General features: G+C 41.2%; 1 protein-coding gene across 1 annotated transcript; it reads left to right on the top strand.

Moving 5' to 3' along the window:
• Nucleotides 1–19,819: 19,819 nt before the first annotated feature.
• Nucleotides 19,820–23,604, top strand: dtwd2 (DTW domain containing 2). The gene is made up of 6 exons (XM_061072417.1): nucleotides 19,820–20,013; nucleotides 20,237–20,327; nucleotides 21,164–21,258; nucleotides 21,345–21,543; nucleotides 22,024–22,152; nucleotides 22,831–23,604. The coding sequence occupies exons 1-6, from the start codon at nucleotides 19,850–19,852 to the stop codon at nucleotides 23,008–23,010; spliced, it is 858 nt and encodes a 285-aa protein (XP_060928400.1). The 5' UTR covers nucleotides 19,820–19,849; the 3' UTR covers nucleotides 23,011–23,604.
• The last annotated feature ends 925 nt before the right edge of the window (nucleotides 23,605–24,529 follow it).

The following is a 24,529-nucleotide window of genomic DNA, read 5'->3' as shown; positions in this document are numbered from 1 at the left end:
TTCAATTTTGGTGCAACCCGGATCTAAGTGTTTTTTTGTAATGTTCTTTAACCTTGTGAAAACATTTTCTATGAGGGTGTGAAATGCGGTGCAGCTTGGTTGGATTTAAGGAAACTGTTGGTCCTTGGTACAAGTATGGGTTGTATCCAAGATTTACTTTTCACTTTCTTTAAAGTTGTGAGATGTTTTTGAACATTTTGATTGATTTCTCAGAGAATAATTCATGGATCCTGATGAAAAACCCCAGGCATGTTTACAGGACTGGTATTTATGAGTGTGTGCATTTTTGCAAATAAAAATGATAGAGTGAAATCAGAGGTGGTTTCATAAGGAGACTCTTAGGCCGTGGTGAAAGTGTGTGTTTGCTCTTAGCACCATTCTAGTGAAGGGTTGTGGAGCTTGTCCTGATGGTTCCAGGCCCTCTAGGTTCAGATCAGGTACCTAATGTACAAAAGCTTTCAGCAGTGGTAGCTGCTATGTACCGAAGTCAGACAGGCTGCCCCTCCTCTGCCTTGAAGCTGAGCTTGACTAAGATTAGTCTGACAACCAGGACTCGTTTGTCATTCTAAGTACGTGCAGAACAGGCGCTCACACTCACACAGTTCAAATGTGAGTGTGTGTGTAAGTATGTGTGCACACATACTCACGGGAGGCTTTTTTTGTGCATATGTGTGGTAACTGGTTATGGTTCAGTGGCTGGGATTCAGAGGGCATGAACCAGAACACGGGCGGCTCCTCTACTTAAAAGACCTGTATTTTTTTAAGGTTTACGTCTGTGTCGGTTGTTAGAGTATCTAATGTGTGGGATTGTTTTAAAGCGTTCATATAAATGCTCATAGTGACCAACAGTCTGACCCTTCATGCATTCCAGGAGCTATTTGTATGAGCTACTACGTGCTGAGGAACCATGGGAACACTTCAATTCAGGGATGCAGGTGAATAGAAGGCTGAACGCTCAGGGGGGTGCCGCAATAAAATATGCATCGGTGTGTGTGTTCCTCTTTTTAAGGAACTCTTTTCATTCTTTGAAATCAAGACTTGGCTGACACAAGCAAAGTTTCGCAGTCGTTGTGCCAGATTTGTCCCAGAGAAGATGAAGCATAGCAGCGCTTCCTCTTCAAGGGGAAACGGGAAAAGGCTGGGGGAGTGAGATTGCGGAGCCTGCACCCTTGGAACAATAAAAATCTCACTTGGACAGGAAAAGGATCTGCGTCAGAGAGGGCCTGACAGATTTTGCTAAAGGGCAGTAGCAGTGACCCTGGATGGGGCACGAACAAGAGGGCAGCTGCGCACAACAATAACGCAGAAAAACCGTTTAAACAAAAACATTTTAATACAGATAATAAGATTACAACTCAGTGTTGCATCGACAGAGAGCAGGGGAGGTCTCTGTGTGACAGAAGGGAGTCTCAATAGTGAACAATAAACAGTTTAATGACAAGAGGATTAACAGCTGCAGCAATCTCGGGAAAGTGGTAGACAAAATAATAGATATAAAATATTATTGTTTTTCATGTGCTTCCTGTTTTATGTTGATTTTATCTTGTGTGCATCTTCATTTTTTTTTTGCTGGTGTCACAGTTAGTTTGTTTTTGTGCTATATTCAATTTTAGTTTGCACGTGTGTGTCCACGTGAGCACGGACGTGTCTGTTTTCCTCTGAACAGACTCTTTAAAGTGTTCAAATGGGCAGAGATCTGGTGACTATGGAAACCATTGAAAGGAGGAGGCTTATGCGTCAGTTCACATGTTTTTCTTCGCATGTATTCTCATTTTAATTTTATTTAAATTGATCAGAATGGTCAGTTACTTTTATTTGAATTGCCTGGAACAATGGCAACATTCAAATATGCAACTGTAACATGACATACAGAGTACATGCAAGAAAATAAATTGAAGATTCAATTCATCAGTTTTTTGTTTTTAATTAAATACATGGACATCAATAGTAGACATTAGACATTATTTTTAACATGATGTTTACTTAAGTTGCTAATAATAAATACCTCCCACTCTCTCAGTAGGATTCTAGTTGAATACTGTTGAAAGCAAACTTTTGATTGTACCAATGTTTTTAAGATAAATAATGTGTCTTTCCTAAATCATGAAGTTGACAGAGTGTCTTGTACTTTGTATGCTGAAAATGGACAGCTGGAGTAGAATGAAGAAAGTACAGCTTTTAGAGATTTGATACTTTAATAGGGATGTAACATGCATTACTGTGTAAAGAAGTGAGGCCAGAGTTAACACTGGGTGATTGTGGTTTACTGTAAAATACGCAGACACGTGTATGACATCATGGAAAATCACTAAAGTTGTGCAGCAAGATTCCAATCCTCCTCACATTTTTGACTTCAAGTTGAATTTGTCGATCAAGTGTTCTTTCCAAATAAATGTTGCAAAAAAAAAACCATTATGTCAGATTTGATCAACTTTGCTGATTCACAAATGACCAGGGAACGAGGCTGGAGGTGGAGAATGCGTCTCTGCTGTGTAGGATTTCCATGCTGAGCAGCCAAACAGGATATCCTGTTGTCCAAGGCCTGCCACCATCCCATCACTCCCCTGTCACCCTCAGCGTGACACAAAGCCGAGGCTTGCACTCGTCCACAGCCCTCCTGGAAATGCAAAGACTTCCTGTGCTCGGCTCCGACGTCCACTGGTAGTTTTAAAATACATCATTCAAAAACTGCAGCAGAGTTCTGAGAGACCCGACCAGACCGAATATACCCTCGACTAATTTTGTCTCGTGTGTGCATTTTCCTCACAAATCCATGCGGTAATGGCCTATTTAATGGCTTCTCCTTCATACAGCATTTCCGCCCTCCTGCTGCCAGCTCTCCTTGTCAGTCTGTCATCAGCAGTGCGGAGAGATTAGGGAGTTAAACACATTCCACCAAACTCTGTGTCCCAGGAACCCATGAGTCTGATTTACCATAGTAATTAAAATCTCCCGCTCTGAGGCTACAGTTTGAAATAAAGGCCATGTCAACTGTGGCCCTGGGTCTCCCAAGGTTTGTTCTTTGAGGCTGCGAGAGTGTCGAGTGTGGACGCTCTCAAAGTGCTGCCACAATAATCCTCAAATATTTTCTCCTGCCTGTTCCAGAATAATCAAAAGTTCCTTTTCCTACCCTTTTTTTTCTAGCAAGGAGCAGTGTTACAAGAAGAAATGTAATATTTCTTGGCTGTTAAATGTGTCTTCATGTTGCCAACTGTAATGACGGCTTGTCAGCAGCAATATTAAGCATTCTACACTTTTTTTTTCTGTGTGTGTTGTTTCCAAGAGGGTTATCCTAAGATTTCCTCTGAGGATTATTATCCAACTTTTGCAGGAGTAGACTAAACAGGGAAATGATACCGGCGTGAGAACATTAATAATTTCAAGAATGGTTAAGGAGACACGAAGCATGTATGTTTTCCCAAATAACAACTGTTAACATCTAATCAAATGTGCTTGAAATAAATGTGCTTATAAATATTTTTATAAAGGTTCAACCTGCTGGTCACACTGGAAGAAAATGTTGAGGGGATCACTGAAGTCATGAGGATACATCATCTTGGAACCATGAATAGTGAGGCCTCATGTTGTGTTTGAGGTAATTTGTTACCTCTGCAATGAAGGTTATGTTTTCATTACTGCTGCATGGTTAGTCAGCAGGATTATTCAAAGACTCATAAACTACTGAACCGAATTCAGTGAAATGTTGGAGTGGATACAGATAAACGAGCAGATCCAGGACGTTTTATTTCACTTACTTTAACATGACGTGACATGGCGTAAGCTTTGGTGGAGGTTTGCCCCCTCAGTGCTCCCTTCTAGAATTGCAGATGTGAAGCTTATTTCACTGGATAATAATAAACATTATTATAATTATCGTGTTAGTATGCTAAAATAATCTGGTCAGAATTTAATTATTGTTTTGCAGGTATTTGGTCAAAAACCTAATTATATAGCTATAAAGTTAACACAACATTGGAGACAGGAAATGTCAGGGGATCACCACTGTGATTGCATTTCATCTCCAGAGGAACATCAAGTTTTGCAACACGTTTTATGGCATTTATCCAATAGTTTTGGCATTTATCCAAAACTAAATATGCAAATCTCATGGTGGTGCTACAGGAACTATCAGAGCATAATTGAAGTCAGCATCCTCTGGCAGGCGCATTTCAAGGGACTTGGGGGCCAATGCAAAAGGGACCTGGGGGCCTCACATGACTTGGGTCCTCTCAGCTCAAATCAACGGTCTGGTTTTTCTACACTGTTGCAATTCCCCTATCCTCGAAGACCATGACAATCCAGTAGTTTCTGAGATATTTCAGTCTGGACCAAAGCTGTGGACCGACGCGCCAACATTTTTCTATCTTCTTGCCAGCATAGTGTACTGTTGTTTCTCAAGGCTGATTGTAATTATGCAGTGCTGTAGGTTAGTAAAAGGGCTATGTCCTGTTAAGGTTCCTATAAGGAGACCAGAAACTCTGAGAATAAACAATAAATTAAAAAAGGCGATCAAATCTCCATTGGAACCAAATGGAAACAGTTCTTTCAGTGAGGACATCTGCAAAGCACTTGTGATCAGTCGTCTTATTGTTTGTAGAAATCCGAGGAATCATTCATTTTTAATTACTTAACCTCCTTAAATCCAATTTTAATTTGCCCTCCTTTTTAACCACAGATTCATCCCCTCACCTCTCTTCAACATTATGATAAATTGACAAATCTGCTTTAAGAACACGGCTCTACACAAGTGATTCCCTTCCTGTGACTGAGACCAAAATCAGATTTCATAGATTGTTGATGCGTGCCACGAACATAACGTCCTCTTTCCTGAATGGAGGGGTACTACATCAAAGCAGGCTGAGTGACATCAGGGAGGAGCAGAGAGCAGGAAGGTTTCTGTGCAGCCATCTGTCTCAGGGCTGTCCTCAGGGAGAGAGAGAGGGGGTACTGGTCCATTAAGACCAAGACCAACCAACACATGGACTGCTTCCTCCTAAACTATCACTGTTAACAAGCTCATTTTACTCATGGTTTGCTTTAGTTACAAAATAGTCATGTCTACGGTTACAAGTAACTATTATTTTCATTAACATTCCCCTCTTCTGACGCATCAGTATATTCACAAATTTGGTCCGTTGTTCACTTCAGGGGTCGGCTAATAGACAAGAAGCCATGTGATCATTGTTAATACAGAAATATTAATCGCAGCTGTTTAAAACAACCAATCAACTATCAAAACTATGGATTGGTTAACAGATTAGTTACCTGATCATTGCATTACTAATCTCAATAATGATGTATAACTCCTGCTTTTCCCTCAGGAACAGTACTCATTTGTGTAGAGTCATTACTTCAGCAAACACACTAAACAGATATCACTGTCTGCAGGAAGTGAATAACAACCATTCACTTAAAATGACAACATGTATCGAGCTTCCTTATGGTGCGTGGGTGTATTATCGATTGGAGGTACGAGACCCCGGCCCAGGGGCCCAAGAGGTCAGGGGGCCCCTGGGTCAGAGCCTCTGTGACTGTTAAATCACAGGCCTCAGTTAAAACCCTGTAAATGACCACAGAGAGATGGAAAATTACCTTAAAGAGACAACCACAAAGAGAGGCAATTTGCACAGACACACACACACAAAACAACAACAAAGAGGAAAAAACTACCCAAAAGAGACAGAAAATTACCAAAAAGAGGTTGTGATGTTTATAGTTGTCTTGTGTCAATTTAGTTTGCATTTCACATATGAGATTGTGTGGATCAGAACCAACAACAGGAAAATATCTGGCACATTCAGGTAAGGGGTGGCATCTTCATAGAGCGTCCAGGAGGCAGGACATCAAATATAAATTCCACTGTGGAAATCACATGTTTTTGTTTACAGAACATCTACACTGGTCCTTAATCACCAAAAACTATTCTTAATTGGTGTCTTGTGTGTATTGCACCTCTGATATATTTGTATTCTCTCAGTTTTTGGGTCTGTCAAATGTAATGAGAAATGTAATACATTTTTAATTATTCATAGGATAGTGAAACTGCCTGATTTCATCAAGCGCAACTTTTACAACCAAAATGTAATCTCTGATTGCACAACATAATGGATTTTTATATATTTTGAGGTTTAAGTTTGAAAAAGAAGACATTCTTCCCTTGCTCTGCTTCTACCTCACCAGGCTGCAGCTCTGTCTCAGTTTCCCCTCACATGTTCATGTCGTGGCAGAGAAGTTGGAACATTTAATGCAACATGCAGGATTGTAGGTTTAGATTGAAGTTGTGCCAGAAGAGGAGCAGCATGACTCCTTGTTCTCCTGAGATGTTTATGAGAATGCAGCTCTGTGTGTAAGACCCCAACTCTGCTCTCTTACTCAGGTTATAACTTGATTCTCATTGATGTCGGGATTGAGATTTTTTCTTTTCCCTAAGTTTGGAGCAATGCAGCTCTATCATGCAGTAAAGTACTGTTTGAACAGTTGCATGTAGGGAAGCCATGCGTGGACCGCAGAGAGGGAATACCAGCCCAAAGCCGTCACTTTCTCCTAACTTTGTAATGATGGGTTCATTAAAAAGGTATCTAACTCTCTAACTGAGCACAGATGGCCAAGAAGTAGTTATGGTATATCAGAGCGACTCTGGAGGCGATTTATGTTCGACCACAGCCGAACCCCAGGCACACCGAGCAACAGTCTCAGCATTACAGCTACTTGATCCTCTGTCTGTCTCCAGTTGTACATGAGATCCAAAGCTCCACCGTCCTTGACATCCATTTAGTATAAATGTGATTATATGCAGAGCAAATCGGAGCAAATCAAAAGTGACAGCATTTCTATGAATGTGCCTGCTGAACTGAGTGGAATACACACAGGGCACTGGGTCCCGTACCTCCGTAGATTGGAAACAATCAGAAAAAGATACCCAAAGGTTTTGCATTGCTTCCTTAACGTTGTCAATCATTTGAATATGAGAGCATGAAAATAGTAATAATGGCCTTGTAACCTTCGATGGGGCCGGAACGCACGAGGAGCAAAATGCTTCAGTAAACTAGGCTGACAAATGGGCCTCTCTCCTAACAGCTACTGCACGCTGCTGCACACAGGCTTTATGAGGCAAGGCGCTCTCATAACTTTGTCAAAGACATTAGCAACGGGGGCCCTAACATGCCCACAAAGTGTGAGTGGCATTACCCCGTCAACAAAAGTGATGCCACAGATGGGGAAAAGGTAAGAACGGCACGGCGTTGAGAAATAATTGTGAACAAAGGGTGGTAAAACACGGGAAGGGAGGCTGAGCTCGCGTTCAAGATAAACAAGCCGTCAGCAAAACAATTGTTAGGTTGTATCTAACAATAATCCAAATGGGTTCCTTCCTCATAAAGAGAAACACTTACTGCATTTAACCCAGCCAGACTAACAGCATCCACATGTTGAGGTGTGTGTATTTATCAGTGCGCCATTTTGTCTGCTAAAGGCGCCGTATGACATTTCAGGAAATGCTCCTTGTTGCTTTTTGGGTGGATGCCACTCTCTTAATTTAGCTGCCTTTAACAGAACAGTACTTAAATGTTAACCTAGCCTCAAAGAAACAAACAACAGCTTATTTTTTTTATTTCTAAAGGGACCATGGACACTATTAAACATACATTTTGCCATTTGATGCAGAGTTAGCTTAAAGTTAGTTTAATCTCTTGGGTTGTCACAAGCAAAACATGACATAGTCATGAAACATATTGAACACAGAGCAGCAAAGTTAAAGACACTGTTGACAGACTTTCTCACGTATATTAGCTGACAGTTAAATTAACATAACTTATATCTAAATATATTAGTGTACATATCACTAAAAACAATCATCCTACCTGTAGAAAGGATTAAATCTTACAACACGGAAAAAAACTCCCCCACACGCTGGTCATGCTACATCGCTCATAGTATATCTACATATCTCAGCTCAGGTCTGCTCACTGTAGAAGTGTCAAGATGAAAATATATGTGGGATATGTAGTTGGAAAAACAAGAAAGAACAAGAAAGTTGGATCATTTTTAAGACGTGTCTCAACTCTGCTATTTCTTGTCAAATACTTGGCGGCTTTACATCTTCAGGGGTCTAAAAATCCTCCAGATTAAACAATTAGAAAGAGGAAAATGTATTGAATCGACTGTTTAAGACTTACAGATTTACAACCGCAATCAACTTACAAATACACCACATTGTATTAACAGGTGCAACAGGGCCAAAAGATAGTGAATTCCTTTTTTCTCACATTTGTGAGAGGTTGTCTAACTAAAACTTAATCTTTCTGCTGCTGACTGCAGTTTCCTAGAGAGTCATTACAGCAAGGCTGAGGTCTTTTTTTTTTTTTAATAAGAAAAATGGTGGATTTCCGTACGTCTGTGAGCGGAGAGCCGGGCACGGAGACGTCCCCAAGGGAGACGTACCCACTTACTAATAAAAGCCTGTCGGCATGCACGACTGACATCCTGTCTGCAACAATGCAACACAATGGAAGTGTCAGGTGTTCCGAGCTGTGGGAAGACACAGTGCTTGTTGAGCAAAATACATTTTCGTTTGATGGGAAAACATTTTGCAGATATGTATAACGGGCATAGTAAGTCTGCAAGTACACAAGTACATACACAAATGCACATACATGTACATATACACACAGGCTTCCTTGCAGGGGTCAGTGTTTATGTCAGTGTCCTGGGACAGCAGGACTTTGGTGTGTCTGTGGACCCCAGCCTGAGACACACACACACAAGGACAGGCCGGCAACAGGATGTGATGAGGGCGTGGTACTCGAGTTCGCTCATTCTCCCACAGACCCTGGGACACACACAGGACACACAACACACACAGTAAGGAAACCACGTTTGATAGGGGTTAATTGACAATGTTTCATAAACGCCACAGAAACAGAGAAACACATGGACTCTCCTTAAGACTAAGTCATTCACAAACACAACAACAAATTACTCACGTCCAGCGTCCTCTCCCACCTCCAGGCTCCCCCATGCAGAGGTTAATGAACTTGTTTTGAATTCCTTCACCTCTTGCAGGAACTACATTCCAAGCCTTGAAAATAGCGGCTGAAACAAAGAGAGGAAGTGATGTGAGAGCGCTTCCTCTCGACTCCCTTCTGAATTTATCTCAATCCTGCAGACCCGCTCGCCGCGCACTCGCCTCCCGCTCGGCCGCACCCAGGCGAACGCCATGAGACGCTGTGCTCCGACCTTTCTCCTTCACGCACCTCAGAATGGTTAACCCCGGCGTTGAACATCGAGCAAGGCAGCAACTTCCAATCATCCACTTCTTCTTTGATCCCCCATCATCCGAGCCTTCCCTTATTCTTTTAGCCTCAGCCAGCCTGGTTGTGATTATCAGCCCATTCAGCTCGAACTTAAGTTTTTCCACGACCCCCTGACGTAAATGTAGATGTATTGGTGGTGAGAAGTGGAGGATACATCTGTAACATGTGTCCGGGTGTATTTGGCGCTTGATTCAATGCAAACCTGCTGTGACCTGCGACCCCTGATTCATATGGCATTCTGCCGAGGGGATCATGGTGGGCAAACGCAAAATGTCGGAAGGAGGATGTCTCACATAGGATTTGCTGTACTTTCCCCTTAAATGTTTATTTTGTCACGATTCATTCGAATGTGACAAATATTCATCATCCAAACTAAAAATTTTTGCATAAAGTATGCAAAGGTACGTTGATCCCTGAAGGAAAAATCTCAGTGTTTCTCCAAACACCAGCCAGTGTGCAGGTAAGGTTGTTGACTGTTTGAAATATCTACTTCAGAATAAATTAAAATATTGTTCTCCATGCTGCTTATATAAGTGTACAGCTCTAATCTACAGCTCAAAAGGGTAGAAATCATTTAGCCAAACTGTTTAATGTGGATGAAATGATTGTGTAAGGCAACATTAGAAGTGGGGGATTGGGGAGTGGGAGACAGGAAGTGTCGTTTAGTTACTGGCTCAATCTCCAGAAGCAGATCTTCCGGTCAACGGGTGCTTCCCTACGTTAACGCTACAATAATACATGAGTCACAACGCAAGCTGATAGAGGGGGAGATGAACAGGAGGGAAGGGCGGTCTGAGACAGAGGATAAAAATCGTACGAGACCACGTTGTGCAACAGGAGTGGAATTAGATATATAGCATGGTGTATGAGGGTGGTCTGTTTGGGCAGTAACACAGCCTGGTGGTCTGTAGCTCTTCTAAAAACAGTGAAAAGGTGTAAAAAGGGCTGTTTTCTGCATGAATACATTTTGCACATATGATTGTGAGTGTAAAGGGTAGAGTAAAGGCCTCAGAGAAAGTGGAAAAAAAACTTGAACACGCTGCTCAAACCTGCTGTCACTGCATTTTCAAATCTACCTTCTAATTCCAAAATACTGTGTCTGACTGTGGAAAGAGTTTTTCACAAATTGTTCAACTAATCAACATCTCACCTAAACACTTTGTATGTGTGTCCCCTAGTGGTCCAGGGAGGTGCCGTGCCGTATTGGGTGCGATTTGGACACGTGGTAAATAATAAAATTTGAATTAACAGTTGACCAGAGCACAAAATCTTCATTGCAGATAACTAAGGTATAGGATGAACACAAAGTTTTCTAACTTCACTCCACCATAGATGTTTATAAAAAGCTCTGCACACAACGTCCAGCACACAAACAATAAAATGTGACAGTATATTGTAGAACTGTTTGAGGAGGACTCACTAATGACGAGGATTTAATCTAAAGTAGCTCTGCAACATTAACACAGGACAAGAGAACAGAACATTCCAAACAGGCAGGTTTTGAATGGGCACTGCTAGCATAACACAATCCTGGGTCAGGATTGAGTTGTTTGCAAGGACACCAAACAAGCCTGATGCCCGGGTTTGCTGCTCCGTGGATGCAGACGTTCATGTTTCTGTCCCTCCACCTCTTCATCATTCTCTCGGGTCTCTGTCACTGGCACCATCTGCACCGTTTCCCAGAATGTAATGTATACACTGAAAAACACATCTCCCAAGAAGCACAACCTCCTGGTGAAAAACATAATGAAGTGCTGACATCCCATATAGAGGGAAAACCCCACGCTTCAATCATGCCTGCACACGAGCGCACACACACTAATACATGTGTGAGTTCAAGTTTCCCCTCTAAGAAACAACACTGTATGAATACGTGCTGCGCTCTCTGCACTGGTGGTGAGATTTAAAGGCCAAGACGATGACCCCCGGTGTGACTACCACCTACTGCCTCCACGCCCAGAGCAGTGTAGTGAGGGTCCCCCAGCCCCCCCTGTTTTTTAACAAGTCTCCGCAGGCTCATCCGTCTTTCCAGAGTGCCTGTCAGTCTGTGCTTAGGGATTTATCAGGCTGACAAATGAACCACGTCTCACTGGAAAAGGCGCCATCGGAGACAACTGGGCACGAAGGGGCCTAACGTCATTCTGAATGTCGCCGTCACGGAGCGGCTGCTCAGCTCACGACTCTGCATCCTCTGAACAAACCTACAACTTTGTACTACTGCTTAGACAAATCACTTCTGTTGCCTTACATCCCAGCCAGTGCCAGATTTATTTTGCGTATACATTAACACGGTAATGGCTCTAACAATAATCATATGGTCAGGAGATTACTTGTCTCCGAGGGAGGAAATGTATTAATAGTCGGCTACTGTCTGGATCATGATCACTGCATGTTTTAGGACATGTTCCATCATTTCTAGACTGCACGCAACTCATAGATGTGATGTCAGAGTGAACAGTGGACACACAAAAACCAGGACCTGACACCCAAGAACCCCCATGAGATAATGCCTGGATTAGATTATAGGCCACAGAAAGGTTTCTGGTAAGGCTGAGGGGGGGGGGGGGGGGGGTTACAGTGCTGTAGGTGCATAAAGAAAACTATTTAGATTGTGCTGAAGTTGCAAAAGTATAAATAGTAGAAATTGTGGTCTAGTAATTTAAAATCACTAGATCTAGATTTTTTATTTGGATCTGCACCAAATTGCCTACAATCATAAATATCAGTTCTCCTGAATATTTTCATCAAGATCCATGAATTATTCTCTGGGAAATCAGCAAGAATGTTGTAAAAACACAAAAATCTATGTTTTTCAACATCAAAATGTAATTGGTCTTTCCGTGGGTCGTGCAGTTTTTGTGTAATCCTGCAAACGAACACAAAAACAAACAAAGGCACACGAAAAAACAAACTTCTTTGGCGGAACCTAATAAAAAAATATTTAAAAGAAATTGGTGAAGTCTGTATCCGTTTGGACAACACAGTGTGTGTCTGTGTGTGTGTGTGTGTGTGTGTGTGTGTGTGTGTGTGTGTGTGTGTGTGTGTGTGTGTGTGTGTGTGTGTGTGTGTGTGTGTGTGTGTGTGTGTGTGTGTGTGTGTGTGTGTGTGTGTGTGTGTGTGTGTGTGTGTGTGTGTGTGTGTGTGTGTGTGTGTGTGTGTGTGTGTGTGTGTGTGTGTGTGTGTGTGTGTGTGTGTGTGTCTGTGTGTGTGTCTGTGGCAGTTAATCAGTGCAGTGAGATTTAACAGGAGCACAAACATCCAGTCACACGCCTATACAGATGGTGTGTGTGGCCATTGATCACCAACTTCACGAGCAGCTCTTATCAGTGTCCTGCTCCATTGGCTGTCTGCACTTTCACGGACCAATCAAAGCTTGGGACTCCTTCTCTCTACTCGTTATCTCTGTTTGTGTGAGTGCCTGTCTTTTGTGTGTGTAATCCATGAAGGGGTGGGGGTGGGGGGGGTCAAAGAGTAAAGGATGGGCCAGTGAATGAAAAGGATTCCCAGCGTTATGAAGGTTACCGTTGGCTTCAGTGACCTCACGCTCTCCATCTCCGTCTAGAAACTTCAGGCTGTTAACTCTTATCTCTCAGCTGAGCCTGTGGTACCATCTATTCAATCCCTCAGTGTCACTTCACAGCCTTTAGAGGGAAAGTGATTTGTGTGTGTCTGTGTGTGTGTTTGTGTGTGTGTGAAGCCTACTTATCTTTTCAAGACTGTTACTCCACTTGAGGAGGGGGTATGAAAATCCTCTTTGCTTTCAGGACGTATTAATTGATTGTTACTGATATAAACAGAGTTAACAACCTTCTGATAAGAGTCTTATTTATAGTTAGCAGTAATTATACTTTTTTTCATGGTTTCATGGTCTTTTTAAGCTTTTTTAATTAGGAGAGTGTTACAATATTTGACCACTTACCCTCTGGAAAAGTCCAGCAGGACATTTTGAACCAATGTGATTTATAAACTTATTATTATTAACATGCTTCAACAAACTTTATAACTGGATTATTTCTAGAAAGCTATTACCGAAACATTTTATTTCACAAATATTTGATTGCTCCCCTTACAATTTAAGTTGTCCACACAAATCAGCAGCTTGTTAACTTGATTGTTGTTTGATATATAATTGTCTGTTGAAGTTTCTAGTAAACACAGAATAACAGCAGCACCATTAGTCTTTTTGCCGTTCAGTTTGAGGTATAGTCGTGTACAGTGGGGGGTTTTCTCAGAAGAGCTGCCGGCTACATTGAAACACAAGAAACACAATGGTGAGAGGGAATGGAAACAGTATAATTGTCGGTGGAAAACCAAAACAATGAGATGAAAGGTGTTAAAAGCTCCATGGAGCTAAGGGACACTGCGGTGTCGGCTGATAATTCTTTGATATGATTACCGAAAACCTTCTACATTATGTATTAGCCATCTATTGTTTAAAAAACACTTCCTGAAATAACTTCAAGTAAGGGACCTGAATATTTCTCCTGCTCAAACAAAGAGAAGCGTCTCTTCTCTCAGTGGTTCATCAAATTCTGGTCAGAAGCTGGTGAAGAGCAGTCAGCGGAGCAGGTCGGTGTAAAACCAGCCCTGTGCTTGTTTGTCTCCCACCCCCCCCCTGCTGTTTTTTTCCCTCCTTTTATTTATTTTGGATTTCCTCATTTCATCCCTCACTCGTCTGCCTGCGGCAGGTTGTTCTCAGGACCCTCTCACAGCGGGGGGGGGACAGATGGTCGATAGATAATCCGAAAGTTTCACTTCTGTTTTGGATCCAGTCGTTGCTTTGGTTCAGTTGTATAGTGGACACATTTACAGCATCGTGAACAGTTCAGACAACCAAGGAGACTGAACTGTGTGTTTTAACGTTCAATGTTGTATCCACGATTTAACAAGAGAGTCAAGCCTCAGCTCAAGTCACTCTTAATTTCACATGTTTGGAGAATCTCTGACCCCAGTTCACTGTGTGTTTATTTAGCTTTTAAACCAGAAGGACACTGGCTCACTTACACACAGACACAAGCAAACATGAGTGAAGGGCCAGTAACCTTGGAGGTCATCACAGGTGTGTTTGTCTCTGTGAAAACTTTTTTTTTGTCTCAGCTGTCTCGGTGGTCTTTGTTTGGTTCGTAAAGTTTAGTGACTCACGAATCACTGAAAGAAGTCAAACACAAGTAACTATAAAAACTAGCTTTAATCGGGGTTTATGCATTTATGCTTGTTATACGTTTCCTTATATTTTTTTCATTGTGGTTAAGGCCCAGTGATTTCAAGTCAGATTTGTCATGTTTTTAGGCGTTTGAAAATAATAAGTAGCACCACTGTTCAACTTCAGTGCTTTTGTAAATGTACCAGACTGATGAGCTCACACCAACATTAGGCTCAATTTGGAGTTTGAATCCTCAACCTGGGAATGACAGAGTGATTCACTTTCACTCAGAAAGGCAGAGGGGAACTCGGAGAGCACATACCTCCACACAGACTGATTGGCCACGATATTACACATCCTTGTATTGAGATCAGAAACCCTCGAAGCTGGAAAATTTGAAAAAAATCCTGAGGAGGACAGGTTGTGTGATATGTGTGAATAAAGGTTGAGAACAAACCACATTTTCATCTGTGTTGTCCTTAACATGATGAGTTAAGACTATATATCTTACGTATAATGTTCAAAACCTAGAAATTATGACAGAATGGAATGGGTTTTTAATTTCAATACTTATAAGCGTGCCTCCTTGGTATGTATGGTTTATTAGTTTAGTTGTGTTGTTGAAGCTGCTACTCTGGTTTCTTTATTTCTTTTTTGGTTTGATTTTCTAAATAATGGTGTCTTGTAAGCCTATTTTAGGATGGGCAAATAATGTGGATAAGGTGAGGTAAGATATTTACTGTGTTACAGCAGCGATAAAGGAATAGTGAAATACACACTCAGTAAAGGTAATAAATAAGTAAAAAATACAATATAAAGACAAGGAACTATAAAAAAAAACTTAAATATATATCTTCTCACAATTTCACTTGTTAACATGCTTGATATAAATCTGTTATTGTCATAAAGATCTCTGTATTATTTCTTGAGAAATTGCCAAAAATGTAAAAAAACAACATCATGCAATGATGAATTAAGCTAAAGAGAAGTTCAAATCGCTCCAAAAGTTAATGAGTTCTTCCACAGCCCATTCCTTACTCTTCCACCAATTTTCAAAAAAATTGGTTCAGTAGTTGTTTTTTGCGTTATCCTGCTTAAAGACAAACAGCTATGAAAACATAACCTCCTTGGCGAAGGTAAAAGAAAGTTACTGGACCATAATGTCTCATAAATGAATAAAACCCTTTGGCATCCTTCTATATATTTCTCTTTCATCCCCATGTCTACCTTTCATTGATTCTCTCTGTTGTCTCATTACCAAGCACGTATCACCCCGTGACATGTGGCCGACAGGCCGAGTATATGTTTTAATACGGGACGATAATGTTTTCTGGCTCTGCTCCACACAGCTTGAACCTTATAACGTGTCAGTCCTGTTGGTCCGTCTCTCAGCTCCCTGCAGGTTCCTTGGCTCAACTTTATGCTCCAGTGGAGTTGAATGGGTCAATCTGACAGGTCCACGGTGGATATTATGTTGGTTTTCAGATGTAAGGTTAATGTTCCAAAAGAACTGTAAAGATTTAGATTATTACATTTTTATAAACTGAGAAGACATAAACCAGACTGTTTCTACAGGAGCAGGTTGGGGGTTATTTCTGCCTGATTTTCATATATTTTAAATACCTCTATAACTGCCTTAACATCACTGAACCATGCTTAATGGTTTAAATTTTCTACATTAAGTAAACATAAAACGTTGCAAACAGGGTGCATGTGCTCTACCCCAGCAAACTGATGAGTTTAAAGATACAAACGTAGAGACTGATCCCTTTGTTTCCTCATAAATCAACCCACACAACAGATGCAGCTATGGACATCTAACATAAAGCAGAGAGAGAGATCGTGTTACTCAGCTCCGAGCATCACATTATGTTAGGATTGATTTAAAGATTTTATTGATTACATTTGAGAGTTTTTCATGGCCGCGCTCCAGAGTTTCTTTCCCCTCATCAACAACCCAAGTGCAGCCTGAAGTTCTCAGACAGGAACCTGCAGACTGTTTGGGTTTAAGATCAGCGGGGACCGTATTTCTGTGGTCAGGGGTCTACGGCTCTGGAATGACCTGTATGAAGAGGGGAGGCCAAATCATTTTTGTGCTTTAAGTTACTTCTGAAAAGTCAATTTCGATGTTGAACCTACATGTAATTTGTCATTTATGATTCATATCACATTACCTTCATGTTTATTTTCTATGGGCTTTTATGTACATAGCCCAGCAGTTTTCAGACATGAAGTCCTGAGAATGTCCGTGGAATTGAGCCTGGACTTTCTCCGGAGTTTGATTTTCTAACATGAACATACGTGTTCAAAACAACACATACATTTTTGGATTTCTCAGGGGAGGGGTGGTGCAGATAGAAGCAGGATGTAACGTATTCATTCAGCTGTGGAGATCACGAAATTGGCATTGGCCCGTATCAACATAAACTCTCTTGACATCTTTGTCTATGTCTTCTACATGTATGGCACCACTCTCGTATTATTTTTTATTGTCGCGTACATTACATGTTAGAAACCTCATCAACCCCCCCACTCACTCTTGGGGCATCCTCTGGAGGATCTCCTGCTGTGTTCTCACATCAAGTTTTTACTGGGGGGTTTACTAAGGGAGTTTCTGTGAGAACCAGAATCGGTTCTGCCCGCTCTGCATCGCCCTCTTCTTCGATCTGGGAGGTCTGCTGCCACGAACGGTCACCACCTGAGAGGAAGACTGAGGTGGATGTTGGATATGAAATCACTTCCTGCTCAGGGTCTGAATATAGTCAAGATGGAGTACAGAGGGGATGTTTACATAGTGGTCTACAGGGGCTCCTGACACAATAAGAGCAGCCTCTGAGCATGTTTGTTGGATGACGAGAGGCATTGTGCTGTTAAACTGTTTTTCTATCTCTATCTCTGTCTCAAAGTAGAGCTCCAATTAGCCCTTTGTCGCTCCAAGTTGTCCCGTTGCATGCTGGGAGACCTGTGTTCCTCTTTTGGACATTCAGCTTTCTGCAGGGGCCGCGGGAAAACACTCGGTGGACTGGACGGGCGTAGCCTTGGATATTATATCACAAAAAATAGTGCAACAGTTTATCATCTCTCTTCATTTTCAGCTTGTCAATTATTTGTCAGCCAGCAGAAAACAGAACTCACTCCTGCACTGAGCACCCAATAGTCTACGCTTATGCATTTGGATTAGCTGTTTGTGAATTACTCTCCAGCGCAGACCTGTCAGCATTTGTTCCAAGTTATCTGTGTCAACTGGACTCTTCCTTCCTCTCTGAAGCGTGTCTTGGCCCGTTTGATGGACTCATCGACTTTTCTGGACCAAAGTCAATAAAGGTTTCTCTGCTATCCACAAATCTGAGGACAGAAAACACACACACACACAGCCACACACAATTCTCTTAGTGACAAAGGATTTCCCCCTGTTCTGGGTGATTGGTGCTTGATTTCAGATGGGTTAATGTGGTGAGCAAGGCAACACCCATCTGTGACATTTCTTTGACAGATAATTTACCATAAACTTCTCTATTCAGTCCCCCTGACCTCCTATTATCCTCATTCATTGACTCTTCTGGCCACTTGGGGGCATTGCAGCATGCAGTAAGAACATATCACCCTGTAAAAAGTTGTAGGGTCTGAATAAGATTATAACTTCATATTATAACATCAGGAGGAGGAGATAAGTGTCAGTGCTATTGTTAATATGAATTATTCCATTTCTTGTCTGTGTTTCAGTTGTAAATTCATGTTTAAAGAGTACACAACACTGTTGTTCTATCTTAACGCCTTTGGGACCAGGGCCTGTAGGTAATGTTTATGTGCCTGTTTTGACATTTATTTGTTATGTCTTTATGCTATTTCAAAAAATAATAAACCACCCCTCAGCTTCTTTTGCTCATGAAATGGGCAATTAGCTCAGACCAACTTGAGGCTTAATTCTTCTTAAACGTGGGAAAAGGAGGAGGGATGTGAATATTTCCACAAATACATCACAAAATATATGTAAATGTACTTTATTGATACCCTTTTCCCCTTTTTTTAAATTCCACAGGTATTGAGGAACCTCTAGCCTGTAGAGGGAGCTGTGAACCACATGTTCTGTAACATACAAGTCTCAAGCAGTCAAGTCAAGAGTGTGTGCTGCTTTTTCTGCTTTTTATCCAGCAGCGCCACCATCAGGAGGATCTCACTCAAGACAGAGCAGCTGAAGTTCCTCCGTTCACAGCCTCAACTGTGCTCCTCTCCATGGACATGACAACTACAATCACATTAAAGTAAGTGCTGTACTTTATTCACTGCTCTATGTAAGAGTATAAAAGAAGGACTTTGTTTGTAAAATGTAAGGGTGTGGTAAGAGATTAGATTTAATTCATCAATATCTCACTATCTGAGAAAATAGTGCAGACAAATCATATCTAATATGAAAATGTGTTTAGATAAGCAACATGCAACAACTGTCATAAAGATCATAATGAGGATGAAGGTTTTAATTGATGGTCTGCGGATCCTCTTTGGTCTCTAAAAATTTTGTTCACAAGCAAAACCGCTGTTAGAAACAAAGAGATTTTATCACATAAAAGGCCGGATACACAGGAAAATCTGCCCTATATCTGACATTTATAGAATATGACCTGTCAATCACAAAATATTACCCTGCTGGATTAAAATGCCCCTGAAAAACAGTTTTACCCGTGTGTGTCACCGTGATACGAGTAGAGAATCCGGGGAAATATATGCATTTTCATCAAGGAGACAATGTTTAATTGTTACTTTTAATATTATCTATGAATTGTTTTGATCAATATCAAAATCTGTCTGTCTGTCTTTCTCTGTGTCTGTCTCTCTGTCTGTCTGTCTGTCTGTGTGTCTATCTATCTATCTATCTAGCTAGCTATCTATCTATCTATCTGTCTGTCTGTCTGTCTATCTGTCTGTCTGTCTGTCTGTCTGTCTGTCTGTCTGTCTGTCTGTCTGTCTGTCTGTCTGTCTGTCTGTCTGTCTGTCTGTCTGTCTGTCTGTCTGTCTGTCTGTCTGTCTGTCTGTCTGTCTGTCTGTCTGTCTGTCTGAAGTTATTACTATATTATATATAATCCTTCAATTGAGGCATTAATTGACAGAGTGGACACAGAGATAAAATAAATGTATCAAATGTTTGATACTCTACTGATACTGTACTACTAATGTCGTTTTTTTATTTGGAAAGATGGAAGTTTATAGTGGACTGTCTCTTTAAATGACTCTGACCAACCAATCACCACTCCTCTCTCTAAACCTATCACAGAGCCGCAGCTCTGAGCTAAACCAATCAGATGCAGGACATGGGCGGGCCCTTGCCCACCTCGGTGGGTACGGCGTAAAGCCGGTGAGTTTGAGTAGTTGGCTAAGTTAGCATATTGCTAACTCCGCCATGGAAGATGCCCCCAAACTGAGCCCCACTGTGTCTCCCGAGGAGAATGGACCAGGGACCTGCGACAGCTCCGGGACGGAAGACGGACTGGTCGACGCTTTCAGAGACCTGGCCACCCTTCCGGTCGAGGTCGAGGAGAGAAGACCGACGTGTTTGCGGTGCCGGTGAGAGCTGAATTAAAGCGAAGCTAATGCTATGTAGCTAGCCTAACGGTCGGTTGTACACATTGTCCCAGCACGTCCCTCAGTGGCATGCTTTGATGAGGGAACAGATTCATGTCGCTACAGAGCAATCTGCACATCAGCTGAAACAGAGAGAGGGGGCTATAGGCAAGGGGAAGTAACGGGCAAAACACAGCTTCACGTCTTCAACTTTCCTCCCATGTAGTCGCCCTCAGAAGGTGTGTCTCTGCCCCTTTCTGCCACCACAACCCCTGGAGATCTCCACATACCTGTACGTAGTGCAGCATCCCGCAGAGGTGAGTCCATACAGGTCAAAATGGATCTGCATGCTTTATACATTACATATCATAGCATGCAGATGACACTTGTATCCAAAGTGACTTACAATAAGTGCATCCAACCATGAGGGTGCAAACCCAGAGCAAAGTGCAATACGAATGTTGTTTTAATCATCAATAAAACTGACAGTAATTATCTATATTTATTTATTGATTTATTGATTCATTAATTGTAGAGAATATAACATAGCAACATTGAAATTTCAACAGTCCAATTCAAAACACTCATGGTTAGCAGTCCCTTAAATGTGCCTCATCTTTTTCATCAATAATACAAGTGAATCTCCTAAAGTAGGATCTAGCTCACAATGGTAAAAAATGTGACAAACACTTCCAGAATCTGCCCCTTTGTCCTGATCCATGCCAACATGTTCTCTCCCTGCACATATCTCATCCTTCCACCAGGTTTCATGGGAATCTGTACAGTAATTTTTGTTTAGTCCTGCTGGTGAACCAATGGTTGTAAACAAACTCTGTGGTGGAGGTAGGAGCGAAATGGAAAAGTTTAAACCTTCTCATTCTTTACAAATACAGACCCTTTCACTTTTAAAGTCAATCAGTTTCAGCACTGACTAGTTGAAATGCTAATTGTAATGTTTGTTTCCTGAAGGGGTTGTTTACTTCTTATCAGTTAAAATACAGTTTTATTTTATTTGCCATTTTTGAACAGACTCTATTGTATGTAATTGTTTTAACAATTAAACACTAAACATGCATCCTAGCTGATGACAATCATTATGTCTTTATTTTACATTTGTGGCTCTAATGAACTTGTCAAATCACGTGTCTTTCAGGAGAGCAGAGTTCTTCGCACAGTGCCTCTACTTGCTGCTTGTTTGCCTCCAGGAAAATGCAATGTCATAGTAGGAAGGCGATTCTGTGAGGAAAAGTAAGGAGTTTTTTTTTATTGTCATATAAAACACGGATATCCGGATGTTGCAACACTGTTTTGCTCTTAATCTCATTTCCCCTCAGGCACCCAGACCTTGCTGCATTGTGTCGGGACAGCAGGACGCTGATCTTGTACCCAGGCCCTAGTTCTCAAAACCTGGAGGAGTTAGTGAAACACCAGGAAGTAGGAGCTGTAAAACATAACATCATCATCATCGACGGCACCTGGAACCAGGCTAAAAGCATGTTCCTGAAAAACAGCCTGTTCCACCTGCCCAAACAGGTTTGAATCAATGAGTCAGTGTGGGGTGAAGAAAATTTAAAATTTGTGAAGTTGGCTAAAGTTTTTGAAAATCCTTGTCCTCTGTTGTGTCCCATTTGTGTTTTATTTATCAGCTTAAATCACAAAATCTTAGTGGTTATAGAGAAAGGCCTTTTTCCAATAGCCCCTTTTAAACCGGGATCCCACTATTGCTGTTAAGAAGAGTCACCAAAAAAGGCCAGTATATTGCTGCCCCTTTGTGTGATATTTTTCTATTATAGCATGCTAGCTTTCCAGAAACAGAGACAAGCTTTGGTGTTGCTAAAAAAAGGCAAACACAAATGGTATTGAAAGACGTTTTATTCAATACAAATCTGTAGATCATGCTGCTGTCTGATTATCAGCTTATCTCTTAACTTCTAGACATGAATCAATAAGAGCCATTGCCAACAGCGTGATAATACCACACTACTACTGATGACCTCTGCTTTGGTTTACCAGGTGCAGCTCAACAGGACTTTGTGCAGTCAGTACGTGATCCGCACACAACCCTCTAACATCTGTCTGTCCACGCTGGAATGTGCTGCTGTCGCTCTGTCTATCCTGGAGCAGAATGACGCCATCCAAGAGGTGATGTGATGAAATAATTATGATTTATTGTCTGAAAATATAGATGTGACAAGCATTTTGTCCCACAGATTGCACAGTGAATCTGAAATTACTTACAGAGTTAGTTTAGCTGCTCTTTATATATATTCCAAGGGGGTGTAATGTTAAGGAAAGGGAGGGGGGGGGGACTCTGTTTTCGGTTTGACTCGCATCAACTCTGCTACAGATACACCTGGCCAGGGCCACTAATACAGGGATGTTTGGAAATGCTACGGGTCTCTTTTTCGTGTCAAAACTCCAGGACTGCGTTTAAGTAAAGAAGGGCGAAAACTGCCATGTTTGGAAACAATGATGTAAAGACTCACCACTGATGATTGGGTCTTCTCAGTCATGACCTAACCTTTGTTGATTCATCAGGCTCCTATCACATGGTCCTCTTCCAGAAAGAAACAGGCATAAGTCTCAACTACCACTGTAGAACGCAAAATTGATAATCAATTATAGGTGTTGCTGATCCTATTGTCTATAATTTTAAAATAATTCAAATGCTTACCCTTCATCAGTTATTTTGATACATGCACATTCTGGATTTATAACACCAGTGTTAACCTTTTTATATATCGAAAGTAACTGAATGGGAAATCATTTTGAATAATTGTATTTCGTATTAATTTCTCCCTTTTCAAATTGTATGTCCAGGTTCTTTTGAGGCCCCTCAAAGCCCTGTGCTCCTTCCAGCTGGACCACGGCGCTCAGGTTCATCACAGCAAGGAGCATCTACTGAAGAACGGCATGTACGACAAACCTATGCCCAAGAACAAGCGCAAGATTAAGAGAATGGAGAAACTTGTCACCGATCACAACATCTGCCCCAGATGAAAGTGGGACTGAGCAGAGAAAAGAGCCTTGACTCATCTCTGTATATGCTGCACAGGACTGTTTCACCCACTTGCAGCAGCGTCAGGGTACAGGCATGGTGACCTCGGGACTTATGGGAAATAAAAAAATTAGTTGGAAGCAGGTCAATGTAAGTTATGTATTTGTCATTAATTTGAAGTTAATTGATGACAAAGCTGTTGTTGAATTGTCAGAGTGACAATAAGTCAGGTTTCTGGACTTTCATTGTTTTAAAAAAAGTTTACATGATTCCTTCTTGTGTTTTATAAACATTTTGGTAGTTGTGTTCTGCAGGTGCTCAAATATGGAAGGGCTGATTTCATTCAGATAAACTACCAAAGACACAGTGAGGAGAAAAAAGTGAAATAAATGTGGAAATATTAGATTGGATGTAAGATCTCCACATTTGGCTCAGAGAACTGTTAAATAAACAGTAACAGGGAACTTGCAGGTCTTAAAGCAAAAGCGTTGAATTCAATTTCAATTGTAAAAAGTTTGATTAGTTTTATCCTAAAAAATATTGTTATATACTGCTGGGAAGTACGGAACTGTGATATAATAAATAAATCAAAGCCGTATTGTACTGACTGTTTTTTGCTTACATTTTTTATACTTATTTAATTGCACTCTGGTTTTAAATAGGTCTTTACATTTCTCCACATTTAGGAGCACATGATTCCCACCGCAAAACGGCACGAAATTTGTCATCAGTCTCTAATACAGCCAACGACCAGAGCTATCAAGTGTTCTTCTGTAGGTGGCGTGCTTATAGAAATCTGAGGAGAGCAGAGTGAACATTAGTGGAGACATGAAAGTGCCCTGTGGCGCTTTCTGTTATAATCACCAGCTTTGACAGGGCTGTCCACAGCCAAACGAGCAGGGGCCTATCTGACAGATAGTCAGGAGACTAGTATTTCTTGGTAGTTGCTTTGTGTCTTGTTTCTTAAAATTTTGCAGATGACCTCTGACCTCTTAGTGCTGTGGGCCTGTACCTCATGGTCCACTCAATAACCCATCCAAAGCTCTAGTAATGCATCATCAATTAATTTTTGATCAGTATTAATCAGAATCTGCGAAGTAACTGCTAACTAAAGTTTGCAAATAAATGCAATGTACTAAACTTTACATTTAGATATACAAAAAATAATACGTATATAATGTGTACTGTGCTTGATTTGCCGATGGTCAGTACATTGAAATGTGGCAAGAGGTTGCCCTCACAGAATCTGATGACTCATAATCAACAATTCATTTCTGGTGTATCACTATAGGTTAGGATAAAATAAGACATTGAGACTGATACAGCTTATAGATAGAAATAAGGCCTGTGCCTGTTAAGCCTATTCAGTAATCCATCCAGTCTTATTTTATCTATCAATAATATATAAAAATTACCAAACTTAAGTGAGACAAATGTTAACCAAAACCAAGCATATTGTTCATAAATTAATGTGTGTTTCTGTGGACATTGTGTAATTAGTCAATAATATTAGAAAACACT

Source organism: Limanda limanda, chromosome 1 (genome assembly GCF_963576545.1).
Source record: "Limanda limanda chromosome 1, fLimLim1.1, whole genome shotgun sequence".
In the NCBI taxonomy this organism is placed as follows: Eukaryota; Metazoa; Chordata; class Actinopteri; order Pleuronectiformes; family Pleuronectidae; genus Limanda; species Limanda limanda.
Note: the sequence above shows the minus strand (reverse complement) of the source record. Positions and strands in the feature narration are given on the sequence as shown.